This window comes from Acanthochromis polyacanthus, unplaced genomic scaffold, assembly GCF_021347895.1.
Source record: "Acanthochromis polyacanthus isolate Apoly-LR-REF ecotype Palm Island unplaced genomic scaffold, KAUST_Apoly_ChrSc contig27, whole genome shotgun sequence".
In the NCBI taxonomy this organism is placed as follows: Eukaryota; Metazoa; Chordata; class Actinopteri; family Pomacentridae; genus Acanthochromis; species Acanthochromis polyacanthus.
In genome coordinates this window covers 1-13,301 of record NW_026131314.1, presented here as the reverse complement: position 1 = coordinate 13,301, position 13,301 = coordinate 1, and the positions used below count along the sequence as shown (strand labels likewise).

The 13,301-nt window shown below is 42.3% G+C and overlaps 1 protein-coding gene across 5 annotated transcripts; it reads left to right on the top strand.

Moving 5' to 3' along the window:
* Positions 1 to 3,570: 3,570 nt before the first annotated feature.
* On the top strand, positions 3,571 to 10,599 carry LOC110971783 (uncharacterized). 5 transcript variants are annotated; one of them, XR_007940425.1, is made up of 17 exons: positions 3,571 to 5,111; positions 5,258 to 5,366; positions 5,442 to 5,552; positions 5,740 to 6,141; positions 6,284 to 6,388; positions 6,457 to 6,689; positions 6,777 to 6,955; positions 7,198 to 7,291; positions 7,371 to 7,606; positions 7,911 to 8,025; positions 8,394 to 8,511; positions 8,622 to 8,713; positions 9,110 to 9,227; positions 9,324 to 9,425; positions 9,505 to 9,671; positions 9,828 to 10,004; positions 10,209 to 10,599. XR_007940425.1 is itself a non-coding variant. In XM_051944818.1 (17 exons), the coding sequence occupies exons 7-17, from the start codon at positions 6,884 to 6,886 to the stop codon at positions 10,415 to 10,417; spliced, it is 1,467 nt and encodes a 488-aa protein (XP_051800778.1). In that variant the 5' UTR covers positions 3,571 to 5,111; positions 5,258 to 5,366; positions 5,442 to 5,552; positions 5,740 to 6,141; positions 6,284 to 6,388; positions 6,457 to 6,689; positions 6,777 to 6,883; the 3' UTR covers positions 10,418 to 10,599. The 5 variants fall into 5 exon arrangements, 4 of the variants coding, with proteins under 4 accessions (XP_051800778.1, XP_051800777.1, XP_051800776.1 ...); XM_051944818.1 differs by having other exon boundaries at positions 6,777 to 6,918; positions 9,501 to 9,671; XM_051944817.1 differs by having other exon boundaries at positions 9,501 to 9,671; positions 10,221 to 10,599.
* Positions 10,600 to 13,301: the final 2,702 nt, after the last annotated feature.

Here is a 13,301-nt window from a genome sequence, read left to right as displayed (position 1 = left end):
CAGAAGAAACGGGCTTTCATCTCAGGGGACAGAGAGGAGCAGAAGAGAGTGCAGCATGAGCTCCAGTGGCGGATCAGAAGGGCCAAGAAGGACTATGGGAAGAGGCTGGAGGAGAAGCTGGTCCAGAACAACGCGCGGGACGTGTGGAGAGGACTTAAGAACATTTCTGGACATGGACAGAGTGCCAGAGGGACAGCTGATGGGGACCAGCGCAGGGCGGACGAGCTGAACTGTTACTTTAACAGATTTGACTCTCCCCCCACCCCCTCTGCCCCCCTTCCTGCTCCCCCCTCTTCACACATCCCCAGCCCAGCAGACCCTCCCCTTCCTGCGACACCTTCACCGGCCCCCAACTCACCCACACGAACTACTCCCACCCCCTGCAGCCCACCTCACTCCCCCCCTCACTCCCCCCTCTCCTTCACACCGGACCAGGTGAGGAGAGAGCTGAGGCGACTGAAGCAGAGGAAATCTGCAGGACCAGACGGCATCAGCCCCAGGCTGCTGAGGACCTGCGCGGACCAGCTCTGTGAGGTCCTCTGCCACCTCTACAACCTGAGCCTCAGCCTGGAGCGGGTCCCCGTCCTGTGGAAAACCTCCTGTGTGGTCCCAGTCCCTAAAACAGCTCACGCCAAGGAACTGGCCCTCTACAGACCTGTCGCCCTCACCTCCCACCTCATGAAGACCATGGAGAGGCTCCTCCTCCACTACCTCCGCTCAGTGGTGAGCTCCGACCTGGACCCGCTGCAGTTTGCCTACAGGCCCAACATGGGGGTAGAAGACGCCGTCATCTACCTGCTGCACCGAGCGCTCACTCACCTGGAGAGCGCCGGCAGCGCTGTGAGAGTCATGTTCTTTGACTTCTCGAGCGCCTTCAACACCATCAGGCCGGCGCTGCTGCGGGGGAAGCTGGTGGACGCGGGAGTTGATGGACATCTCACTGCCTGGACCACTGACTACCTCACTGACCGTCCACAGTACGTGCAGCTGCGCGGCTGTGAGTCAGAGGTGGTAGTCTGCAGCACGGGGGCGCCCCAGGGCACCGTCCTCTCGCCCTTCCTCTTCACCATCTACACCTCGGACTTCACCTACAACACGGACAGCTGCCATCTCCAGAAGTTCTCTGATGACTCCGCCATTGTGGGCCGTGTGTCTGAGGGGAACGAGCTGGAGTATCGGTCGGTCATCATGGACTTTGTGGACTGGTGTGAGCGCAACCATCTGTGCCTCAACACCAGTAAGACGAAGGAGATGGTGGTCGACTTCAGGAGAAGGACACTCCCACATCCACCAGTGAACATCCAGGGGCAGGACATTGAAACAGTGGACAGTTTCAAGTACCTGGGTGTTCACCTCAACAATAAACTGGACTGGTCCCACAACACTGATGCTCTGTACAAGAAGGGCCAGAGTCGCCTCCACCTTCTGAGGAGGCTGAGGTCCTTCGGAGTGTGCAGACCTCTACTAAGGACTTTCTACGACACTGTGGTAGCCTCTGCTTTCCTCTACGCTGTCGTCTGCTGGGCCCCGGGCAGCACAGAGCGGGACATGAAGAGACTGAACAAGCTGACCAAGAGGGCCAGCTCTGTCCTGGGCTGCCCACTGGACTCTGTGATGGATGTGGGTGAGAGGAGGATGTTGACCAAGCTCTCATCCATCATGGACAACAGCTCCCACCCACTGCACCGGACTGTAGTGGAGCTGAGCAGCTCCTTTAGCACAAGACTCAGACACCCTCAGTGCAAGAAGGAGCGCTACCGCAGGTCCTTCATCCCCACTGCCATCAGACTGTATAACACTACTGTGTAGTTGTTATTATGTGCAATATTTATTATCTTGTTCTTGCACTTTCGTGACTTTTGCACTCCTGTTTTTTGTTTTTGTTTCTAAGAGCCCTGTAATGTTAAATTTCTCCTTTGTGAGATTAATAAAGTCTATCTTATCTTATCTTAAATATAAGAAAAACCAACACAAGAAAACGAATACTTGGAACAACAGTTTATTGACACTTAAGATTTGGTGTTTATCCCGTCAATATTCTTGTGGAAAAACAAGTTAAAATAAAGTCATGACAACAATCAACTTTGACAAGTTTGCAGATAAACTTTATTTAAAATCATAAATAATCATTTTTATTTACAAAATGACTCAGGATTATGTTTCATTATTACGATTGTAAAAAAGGTTAGATTGAATCATTACCAAAGATGAGGTCATAATAAACTAAAAGATAACACTGGAACATCCCCAGAAACAGATGAAGGACTGAAAACCTGGAACTGAGACTCCAAGTGGGGAGATTTCAGTCAGAGGGTAAAAATGTGGATTTTCAGCTCAGAATCAGAGTCTGTGTTCATGAACCAGCCTCTGTTTGCTGCTTGGAGCTGAAATGACAGTAAATCTCAGACTTCATCTGACTCTGACTGACTTGGAGTCTGACTTTGGTGTTCTTTACTAAGTCTGAGGACAGAAAATACTTGGAGTTCATCAGAAGACTGAGTGTTGATGAAGACTTGAAGATTTTCTGGCTCATCTAAAGAAAGGACCAGGAGAAATCTCATGTGGATGAAATGAGTCAATAAATCAGACTGGACAAAATCTGTCCAAGAGGAAGCAGATGTTTGACAGCAGCAGCTGGTAGAAAACCTGTTTTATTGGTAAAGAGCTGCAGGACCTGATGAAGAAGAACTAAAGTCTGACAACACTGAACAACAAGATCTTCATGTGTGGAACAAAGCAGAGTTGTGGGAGTCTGATGGACTGATGAGACTAAAGTGGACTGTTTGGGCAGAACGTCTGGAGGCAGAAGGACCAGAAGAACAGCATCAACAGTCCTGTTGGTGGCTTTGAAGCTGCTAAACTGGAGCGTGTGAGCAGCAGCATGGATTCTCTCAAACACCAGGACAGTTACAAGAACAATGTGAGGAAACTGAAGCTCACTGGACTTTCAGCAGGACCAGCATCCAAAGCAAACGTCCACCAAAGCCTGCTTCAGGAATCATATCTGGAATGTCCTGGAGGTTCTTCTCTGTCCTGGATTTAATCCCAGTTAAAATCTTTGGAGGGATTTAAAGAAAGCAGCAGCTCAGAAAACAAAGAATATCAGTGATCTGGAAGCTTCTGAACACGAGGAACCGAGTGAAGGTGAAGAAGAGAGAAACTAGAAGAAACATTTAGTGGAGCTCAGAAAGGTCAAAGGATGTTGACATTAAATATGAACTCTGAGCTCAACAAGCTGCTTCTGGACCTTTGAGGACTAAACTGGATTCATCTTCAGAGCTGTTTGTCTCCTCAACATGATGTGATCAAAACCCAGTAAAATGTGCTTCATTAAACTCTCTCTGGGCTCCAAGGCTTCAGCTGACATGTTTCCAGGACACTTTGTTCTCATCAGCTCAATGTGTTGCAGGTAGAGAAGCTCAACAACTTTGACTGCAGCTGGAAATAGAAAGTCAACTGAAATATAATCCTGCACTGACACAAACATCCTGAAACTTCCTGCACACTCTGCAACCTGACATCAACCTCCAACGTTTCATGTCAACATTAACTGCAGTTCTCCATCATTCACAGTGTGGAGCTGCAACACTAAACTACACAGTGATAACAACACACTTTACACTGGTTCCCAGTCCACCTCCCAGTAACATGGTCCAGTCAGAGTCTCTACACACCAGCTGCTGCTGCTTCAACCTCTGGATCACCAGGACACACTTCATCCTCTCACCACAAACACCGTCCTGATCAGCATCACTTCCATCTGCAGAGAGAAGAAGAAAGAAGAGAGGAGATCAATGAGTTTGATCAGCAGCTCATCAGGATAAAGAGCAGAAACATCTCATCTGGTCCTCAAGTTTCAGCTGACAAACCAACATGGAGGCTGTCAGTCAGCACATCTGGATGGAATCAGACACAACCTCCATTTCTCAGTATGCGTACTTGTCCATACTTGAGTTCTCGTGTACTTGTGAAACGTCATCAGTCAGAGACCAAGTACTGTTCCTGTAGGATCCAAACTGAAATTTATGTTGATTTTCACTCATTCTTTCTTTTTATTAGTACATGGATATGAATAGGAGAGAGAGAGAGTGTGAAGGTGTGTCCTTGAGGAAGCTGTAGGTGGAACCAGCTGTGACAACATCTGGATGTTGTCACAGCTAGGGTGACTAGGGTAGAACAAACACACAAATTCAAATCTGCAATCAAGCTATTTTAATGCATTGAAATTAAACAAACGAGACTGTCCTCCTTGAAAAAACGACCACATAGGTCGTTTGTACACGCCCCTCATTACGACCGAGTGTTACGTTTTGAAGTTTAGCGACCTCTAGCGGTTGAGTAAATATCGACACAGCTGAAACGTCACCATGACACTTCACACGTAACTTTGACCTTCTTCCCCAATCAAAAAACGGCTACTGAGAGGCCACAAACACTGCACTGGTAAGTACGACAAATTCGTGGATTGAATTTTATTTGCTGATTTGTGATACTATAGTAATCGATTATTTGCAATTCCTATGTAGTTGAGTTATTTTTACGTATTAGTCACAAATTAGTTGTGACAGACACATGATTTTACTAAAAACAAACGCTAACGTTAGCATGCTAATATTCAAGCCGGTTAGCTAGTTGCCTAATCATGTCATGCCCTACATCTGAAATAACTGCACACGCAAAATTGGCTGAAGGCTACACAGACTTAAATATTGGTGAAAGAGAAATTACTTTTAGCTAGTGGGATTAAACCACATTCTGTGACTAGATTCTGTGAGCTGTATACACATTTCTGTCCACAGGAAACTGTGTTATCCTACTGTATCTCAGACTGTATTTTGACAGTATTATCTGTGAACCCATTCGTTCTATAAATGTAAATATGTAAGAACACTGCAGGTACAGCACTGACTGGATTTACAGTTCATAGAATCAGATTTATATTACTTGCTATTGCTGATTTAATAGCCAACATGCATGATCCCCATCAGTGATCATAGACCAGTCTTTGTGCCTTTCTCCTTCCTTTCTTCTGTCTTCAGATGGCTTCTGACAACTTCAGACAGTGGCTGGAGATGGGAAAAGCATTGGCAGATGAGTTTGCATCAAAAAAAGTTTGTATCTTTCTCTATAACGGAACAAACCTAGGTTTTTTTGAAAACATTTTTGTACAGACCTGAGAATGTATGTACAATACGTGTGTATGTGCCCTAGTAAAGTCAAATATGTAATTCTTTACTCTTTTTTTTTTTACTTTTAGCCATCAAAGAAACGGAAGCAGAAGCGGACTGCAGGTTCCAGTGTTTCCTGGAGGACAAGGGACCGTAATGGGTACATTGTACCAAAATACATCCAGAGGAATCGATCAGGTCAGCATAATATTATAGTTATTATAAGTTGATGCTCTTGGTCAGTAGTAATGTTTCATATGTCATTGTTTGCAGTTAAACCCACTGACATGTGTGAAAGACATAATGCCTTCCCAAACTCTATGGAGGTGCCAGAAGTTGAGGACTCACAGATGGGTGAAATTCCTCAAGAGGTCCCAAATTTTGGTATGCATGTTGAAATCTGACAGCTCAAATAAAGTCAACCTTAATCTTAGAATTTGAAAATGTGTAGTATAGGTATCTGAATATTGTATTTACTGTAGCAGTGATGATGGACCTCTTTTGTTTTACTGATAAACATTACTATGATGGTCTTTGATTTTGTCTTTTTTTATATACTTTGTCAATTTAGATCAACATCTTCAGACACTGAGAGACCTGCTGAGTTCAGTCACCGTCCCAGTGTCAGCACAAGTGGAGGAGACACCCAGCATGTCTGTGTGGACCAGGAGGCAGCTAACTTCAGAGAAAAATTTCAAGGCTGCGTTGCCAGAGTTCCTGAGCTGTATGCTGGCTGCAGAAAGTGTTCCCCACCATTGCTGTCAGCAGTGCAAAACAGTCGATGCTGTAGTCAGGTGCTTGGACTGTGTTCCCTCAGGAGTTCAGTTTCTCTGCGCATCGTGTGACTTGATAGTCCACAAAAAATGTGTATTTCATGACAGAGAGGTCATGGTTGATGGTTTTTATAAACCTATTCCACCCACATCCTCTGTGAAGATGAGTGAAAGAGGTCATCATGAACTTGTCGAACAAGGTGTGTTTCTGTTTTTTGTTATGTTCCCTTAAAATGCATTACTTATACAGTGGCTAGGTTTGAAGTTTACTTAAACTGTTAAAATGTTGTATTACTGGACTATATGTGTAGATATTAATTTCTAAAATTTTAATTACTGCAGTATGTCTGCTGCCGATTCCTCCACCAACACAAATCTGCTCCTGTGGCTGCAACCAAGACCTTGCCATCATACCAGGAAAGCAGACTGTCTTGGTGACAATAAATGGTATGTCATGACTTGTTACTACTTTTTGTGTCCTATCTGGGTCATGATATATGTATTTTTGTTTTCAGGTCCATACAACCTGTGTTTGCCTATTGTGCGCTGCCCATGTTGTTCTTTCAAGTGGACCCCAGGGATCAGTGACCTGATTCGTCTTAGATACTGGCCAGCAACAGCAAGCTGCCAAACTCTGTTCAAATTTGATGTCTTTACATCATTTGAGCAGATGAAGTTGGCCAGCCCAGCTACGTCCCAAAAAGCATTTATCCGAATGCTTGAACATCGTGCCCATCGCACAGGACGAGTAAGAACTCTTGTCATCCAAATCCAGTCGATTTTGAATTTGATTGGAGTTTTGAATTGACCAACATAATACCATTCTTGTTTTCAGATGGGCAGTATATGTGGTGATACATTCCACAAGGTGTATCGGGAATTTTCTTTCTGCAACTGGAAGAAAGAGCATCTGTGCCTGGTTGAGCCCTTCATCTGCCCTGCATGCACACCAGACATGCTTGCCATATCTGCAGATGGTAACCGAAAACACTACCGCTTCAAGAAGTCCATGGGGTCAGCAGATTAATTTGTTTAATTTTACTAATTATATAACTATAATGTTCTTCATTACTAGAAATTCTTTCTAATTTGACAGTGTTTCTGGAAAATAAAAAAATGGTGTGTAATCACACATTATTGCAATATTGGAATTCATAGTTATAATCCTAAAATCTCGTTTAATGTAACAATGTATAAAAGCAGGATTGTTCAACATGAAGGCTGTAAAAAACAACAACATTCTTCTAATTTAACAGGACAGATGAACAGTCTCTCTTTGATGGACTGTTCATCGCACAGGATGCCAAGGTGTCTGCCTTTGTTGACCAGATAAGAAGCCACATGATACTTGTAAGGTTTTATCCAACTATTTGCCTCTTCTTTATTTTCTACTTGTCTCTGGCCTACATAAGATTGTATCTCCTTTTAGAGGACCGGTCATGATGTCTGTGGGCCAGCAACATTTACAGCAGGCAGAGAAACTGCACAGAAGTTCAGGGCCAAGGTGGATGAGGAAGGCCTGGAAATTGCTGTTTGCAGACATGGAATGTTGCTGCAAGGCTTAAATCACTATCGTGGTGAAATATATGCCTACCCATTGTTCCTGCAGAAAGAGCTGGCTGAAAGAGCGAACATAAAGTTCTTTTGTATGGACCTCACTTGCAGGTAATCTTGACCCTTGCCAAGTCATACCTGATGTTTTCACTGGTATTTTACACTGTAGTCATTTGTTATAGCTTGACGCAACAGATCTACAATCATACCTTTGAGACATTTTGGCTGTTGAAAGTGGATATAGCTTATATGGTCTCACTTCTGTGTCAATCAGATGTAGGCCATTATTAGAATTAACATTTATTTTGCTACATGTTGTTCTTTGCTTGTTAACACAGATTTTACTGTTTAACTTTAAGTTGTCTCATTATTATCTCAGTATGCACCCCAAACACTAAGTGTTTTTTCATTGCAGGTATTGGCCATATTTGGAGAAGATGGCAGAGAAGTTGCCCGAGCTCCAACCACTAACAGAGATGAAGCCTTTTCTCTCTGTAATGCATGCCAAGGCTCACACTGGCAAATGTGAGGTACAGTTTGCAGGTCAAAAGTTTGTGTCATAAGAAGACTGAACACATTAGTGAAATCACTTAACATGTTGTGGCCATGTTACGCCCTTGTCAAAGCCAGAGATACTTGCTTTTTGCTAATGTTCATGAGCGCACCATAGCTGCCTCATGTGCGTAGTGTCATTTTGGACAGTTGCTTTGCAGGTCCTGAGAAATTAACAAGATGCTGTTGTGTATGCACACTTTTTGATTCCTTTGGGTAAATGGTAAGATTTTAGACACCACATTAGAAAATACTTATTACATTATATAAGAAAGTAAGTAAGTAAATACAGGGAGTTTATAACTACCACATATATTTGTTTGAATTTTTGTTTATTTTGGTGCAGGTGAGATGGGGTGGCAGAAACCAGGAGGGTGCAGGAAATACTGTTGGTGAAGAAGTGGAGCAAGTGAACAGCTTTCTCTCAAGGGCAGCTCTGACTACAAAATACATGACCAAGTCAGGTTGGTTAAAAAATTCCATGAAAAAAATCGCAGTCCATTCCATGCTTTGACCCCAGCACTACATGATAAAATTGATGTTAACTTGCATCTTCTCTGTTTTGTTTGTACAGGCAGAGGAGATATGTTGACAATGCTTGCCATGGGATGGAACAACAGGAAGGTGGAGAGTCTTCACAAGACACTGGCAAAGCGATTTGTCAAGGCAAGAAGTCTGCACTATAAACTTAGACTCTATACTGTTTTAACATTTACATTTGTCACTTTGTGGTTAAAAGGGTGGTGATTAGGCTGCATTTTTATTGCACAGCTTTCTAGTGTTTGCAACCACCCAAAACACTTCAAAAAGCTAGTCAACATTCACCTCATTCACACACACATTCATACACAGGTGATTGAGGCTACTTGTAAAAAATGTGGCACTGTTCATCAGAATATCATTCACATAGAGAGTGATGTGGGATTCAAAATCTTTCACAAGGATACTTTGACATGTAGACTGACTGACTGAAAAGTATAAATATTTTTCAGCAAATAAATAATACTAATGACAGTGATACTGAATTCTTCTTATATTTTGTCTTGAAAACATTATAAATAGTCTACACAGAGAGCAGAAACTGAAACAGCAAATCTTGAGCGTCTCCAGCATGAACTCAACATCGATCATGATGACACAGAGAAGTGGGTGGAGGATGTGAAGCAGTGGGCAGCCACTGGTAAGTAACATGGTCACAGATGTATCAGTTTGGTATTGTCATTCATTTGGTTACTTTTGATTTTCCAACGCTTTTGGATTGTTTCTGTTTTTCAAGAAAAACATGGTGCTCGTAGTAGCCAAGAAGAGCTCCAGAGAGAGATTGAGGATATCATCTATTCCCTCAGAAGGAAGAAGCATGATCTCTATCGACAAAATGGTATTTAGTTTTACATTACTCAACAACTTGTGTTTGGTTGTTGTTTTTACTAGTAAAACATTTTTAACCTAACAGACAGCAATCAAACAAGGCAACGCAAACGGAGGAGACTGGGTGAGCTCAAGAAGAAACTCAGAGAGATGATCATGCAGTACAACGCTGTTGCAACCAGTGCACAAAACATTGACGCAGAAGCAGCATGCAGTCTCTCTGATGTGTTGCTGCCTTGGGAAGCACAAGGAGATGGTAAGCAAAGTGTTTTGTTTTTCATTATGACTTGTAATTATAGCCATCAATTTAAGAATGGTGAGCCACATAATGATCAGCACTGTGAGAATTTTGGTAGAACATGTTTACAGTAAAGTTTTGATTCTGTCACATCTGTTCTCTTTTCCAAAATAGTGGTGAGCCTTCGTTTGAAGAGGCGTGTTTTTGACCAGGTCATGCTAGTCAGGCGTATCGAAGAGGAGAGGCTGATCGTTGTGAAGGAGATGACTCAACATTATCAGTACTTGAGAAACGCATTGGACAAACTACAAAGCCTCCTTCATCACACTGAAGAGAACATCAAGAACAACGGTATGTTCTACAAATATTCTCTTTATTAAAGAGTAACTCACACTTTTTTGATCAAATATGAAAGCCTTTTTAACCTCAAATCCAGCTTGCTGTTTTTCTTAACACAAAAACACAGCCTCCAAGTTGGACCTTGAAACTGCATCACATGTTTCCAGCTTCATCTGCCTAATTATAAATCTCATTTATCTTCACATGTCACTCAAGTTACTCTAATAGAGATGACAGAGGCCGGATATAGAGGACTGCACTGCTGTCTTCTGCAGAAGAGAGATGCGCTACAAAAAAAACTGAGTGAACTCGCCAGCACCTATTCCCATGTAGACACAGACTCTGTTTTTTTAATGGTAGAAGAAGACGTGGAGGACTGTGAAGAGGACGACAGCAGCTCAGAACTTTCAGAGGAGGAATTGTGAATTGTTTGGCTGCATTGATTCATGACACAATAAAAGATTACACAGCAGTGTGTCTACCAGAGTACAGCAATAATCTGGCCAGGAGGCAAACTTTAAAGTTATTGTGCATTTCAGAATAATGCTGACATGATATTAAAGGTAACACAAATGGTGACATGCAGAATAAATACATGTCAGTTGAAGCCACATCTCCTGTGTCTTTTATTTTGAACCCACCTGTTTAATTAAAAAAAACATCTAAAGTTTGAGTTTGAGTTTATTTTCACATTATGATGGAAAATAGGTACAGCCAGACTAGCTACTTGTCAATTACCTCTGAAAGCATGAAAATAAAATAGTATGGCTGTTATAGTCTTTAAAGGCGGCGTACAATCAACCGGGGGTCGCGCGCATGCGTGCGTCTCAGAGTACTAGTGAAAGAGTTGCGGTATGTTCACAAGCCGCAACGGTTAGGCAGCAAACGTTTCTTATTAGCTGATCACATTCATTGACCTGTATTGGGCAGTGTCTCGGAGGGAGACACATTATATTTAAACAAACTTCAAACCACACCGTCACTGTAAAACAAACACAAAAGATCCGAGTCACGAGCCGCAGAAGTTCTGTTTTCAAACGTTGCTGAATGAGTTCTGCTTTTGAACATACCCCCTTTAGCCGGTGAAACGCGGCAGCCTGAATAAGTGCTAAAATAGCGCTATTAAATGTTTGTGTTAGTGTTTTTATGTCAACAAACGTCTCAAAACCTAAATATTTAAGACACGACTTTCCTTTTCCGTTGAAAAATGAGCGCATACACTTCTTCTAAACCCTAATGTCACAAACCCTAATCCTAACCCGGAAGAATGCTTGTAGAACTACAATTAGTACAGGGTTGCAATAGGTAGAAGTGTGTTGTGCCAAACTTTTTTGTAGTTCTAATGTGTTTTCCCTATTATGTTGCAAGGTTACAATGACACTTGAGGGCTCTCTGGGGTTTTCTGAGGGTGGCAAACACATATCTTTGATAAAAATCTGTTATTTCATAATATTTAGAAGGTTAAATTGTGTTTTTCCTGGATTTTGACTCTACACAGTGGTGCCCCCAATTGGATTACCTTCTTTTGTGGTTGTAGAGGTCAAGCGCTTTCCAAAAATGTTGCCCTTATGTTTGAAACATACTTTGTTCCTGCCCTGTAAGCCTTCAAAAGTGCCTCAATTTCAAGGTTCAAAGGTCACTCCTGAGGAGCAAGATCCTCACACAGTTTTCAAACTGATGTACACATGTGGACAAAATTGTTGGTACCCCTCAGTTAAAGAAGGAAAAACCCACAATTCTCACTGAAATCACTTGAAACTCACAAAAGTAACAATAAATAAAAATTTATTGAAAATTAAATAATCCAAAACAGCCATTACTTTTGAATTGTTGATTAACATAATTATTTAAAAAAACAAACTAATGAAACAGGCCTGGACAAAAATGATGGTACCTCTATAAAAGATTGAAAACTATTTGACCAGAGTGACATGATTAACTCAGGTGTGTCATTTAATTGACATCACAGGTGTTTCCAAACTCATAATCAGTCAGTCTGCCTATTTAAAGGGAGACAAGTAGTCACCCTGCTGTTTGGTGAAAAGGTGTGTACCACACTGAACATGGACAACAGAAAGCGAAGGAGAGAATTGTCCCAGGACATCCGAAAAAAAATGATAGACAAACATCTTAAAGGTAAAGGCTATAAGACCATCTCTAAACAGCTTGAAGTTCCTGTGACAACAGTGGCTCATATTATTCAGAAGTTCAAGACCCACGGGACAGTAGCCAACCTCCCTGGACGTGGCCGCAAGAGGAAAATTGATGACAAATTGAAGAGACGGATCGTTGGAATTGTATCCAAAGAGCCCAGAGCAACCTTCAAAGAAATTAAAGGTGAACTCCAAGGCCAAGGTACATCAGTGTCAGATCGCACCATTCGTCGTTGTTTGAACCAAAGTGGACTTCATGGGAGACGACCAAGGAGGACACCACTGCTGAAAAAAACTCATAAAAAAGCCAGACTGGAATTTGCAAAAATGCATGTTGACAAGCCACAAAGCTTCTGGGAGAATGTCCTTTGGACAGATGAGACCAAACTGGAGCTTTTTGGTAAGGCACATCAACTCTATGTTCATAGACTCAAAAACCAAGCATACGAAGAAAAGAACACTGTCCCTACGGTGAAACATGGAGGAGGCTCAGTAATGTTTTGGGGCTGCTTTGCTGCATCTGGCACAGGGTGTCTTGAAAGTGTGCAAGGTACGATGAAATCTGAAGACTATCAAGGCATTCTGGAGAGAAATGTGCTGCCTCGTGTCAGAAAGCTTGGTCTCAGTCGCAGGTCATGGGTCTTCCAACAGGACAACGATCCAAAACACACAGCCAAAAACACCCAAGAATGGCTGAGAGAAAAGCGTTGGACTATTCTAAAGTGGCCTTCTATGAGCCCAGATCTGAATCCCATTGAACATATGTGGAAGGAGCTGAAACATGCCATTTGGAGAAGACACCCATCAAACCTGAGACAACTGGAGCTGTTTGCTCATGAGGAGTGGGCCAAAATACCTGTTGACAGCTGCAGAACGCTCATTGACAAATACAGAAATCGTTTAATTGCAGTGATTGCCTCAAAAGGTTGTGCAACAAAATATTAAGTTATGGGTACCATCATTTTTGTCCAGCCCTATTTCATTAGTTTGTTTTTTTAAATAATTGTGTTAATCAACAATTCAAAAGTGATGGCTGATTTTGATTATTTAATTTTCAATACATTTTTATTTATTGTTACTTTTGTGAGTTTCAAGTGATTTCAGTGAGAATTGTGGGTTTTTCCTTCTTTAACTGAGGGGTACCAACAATTTTGTC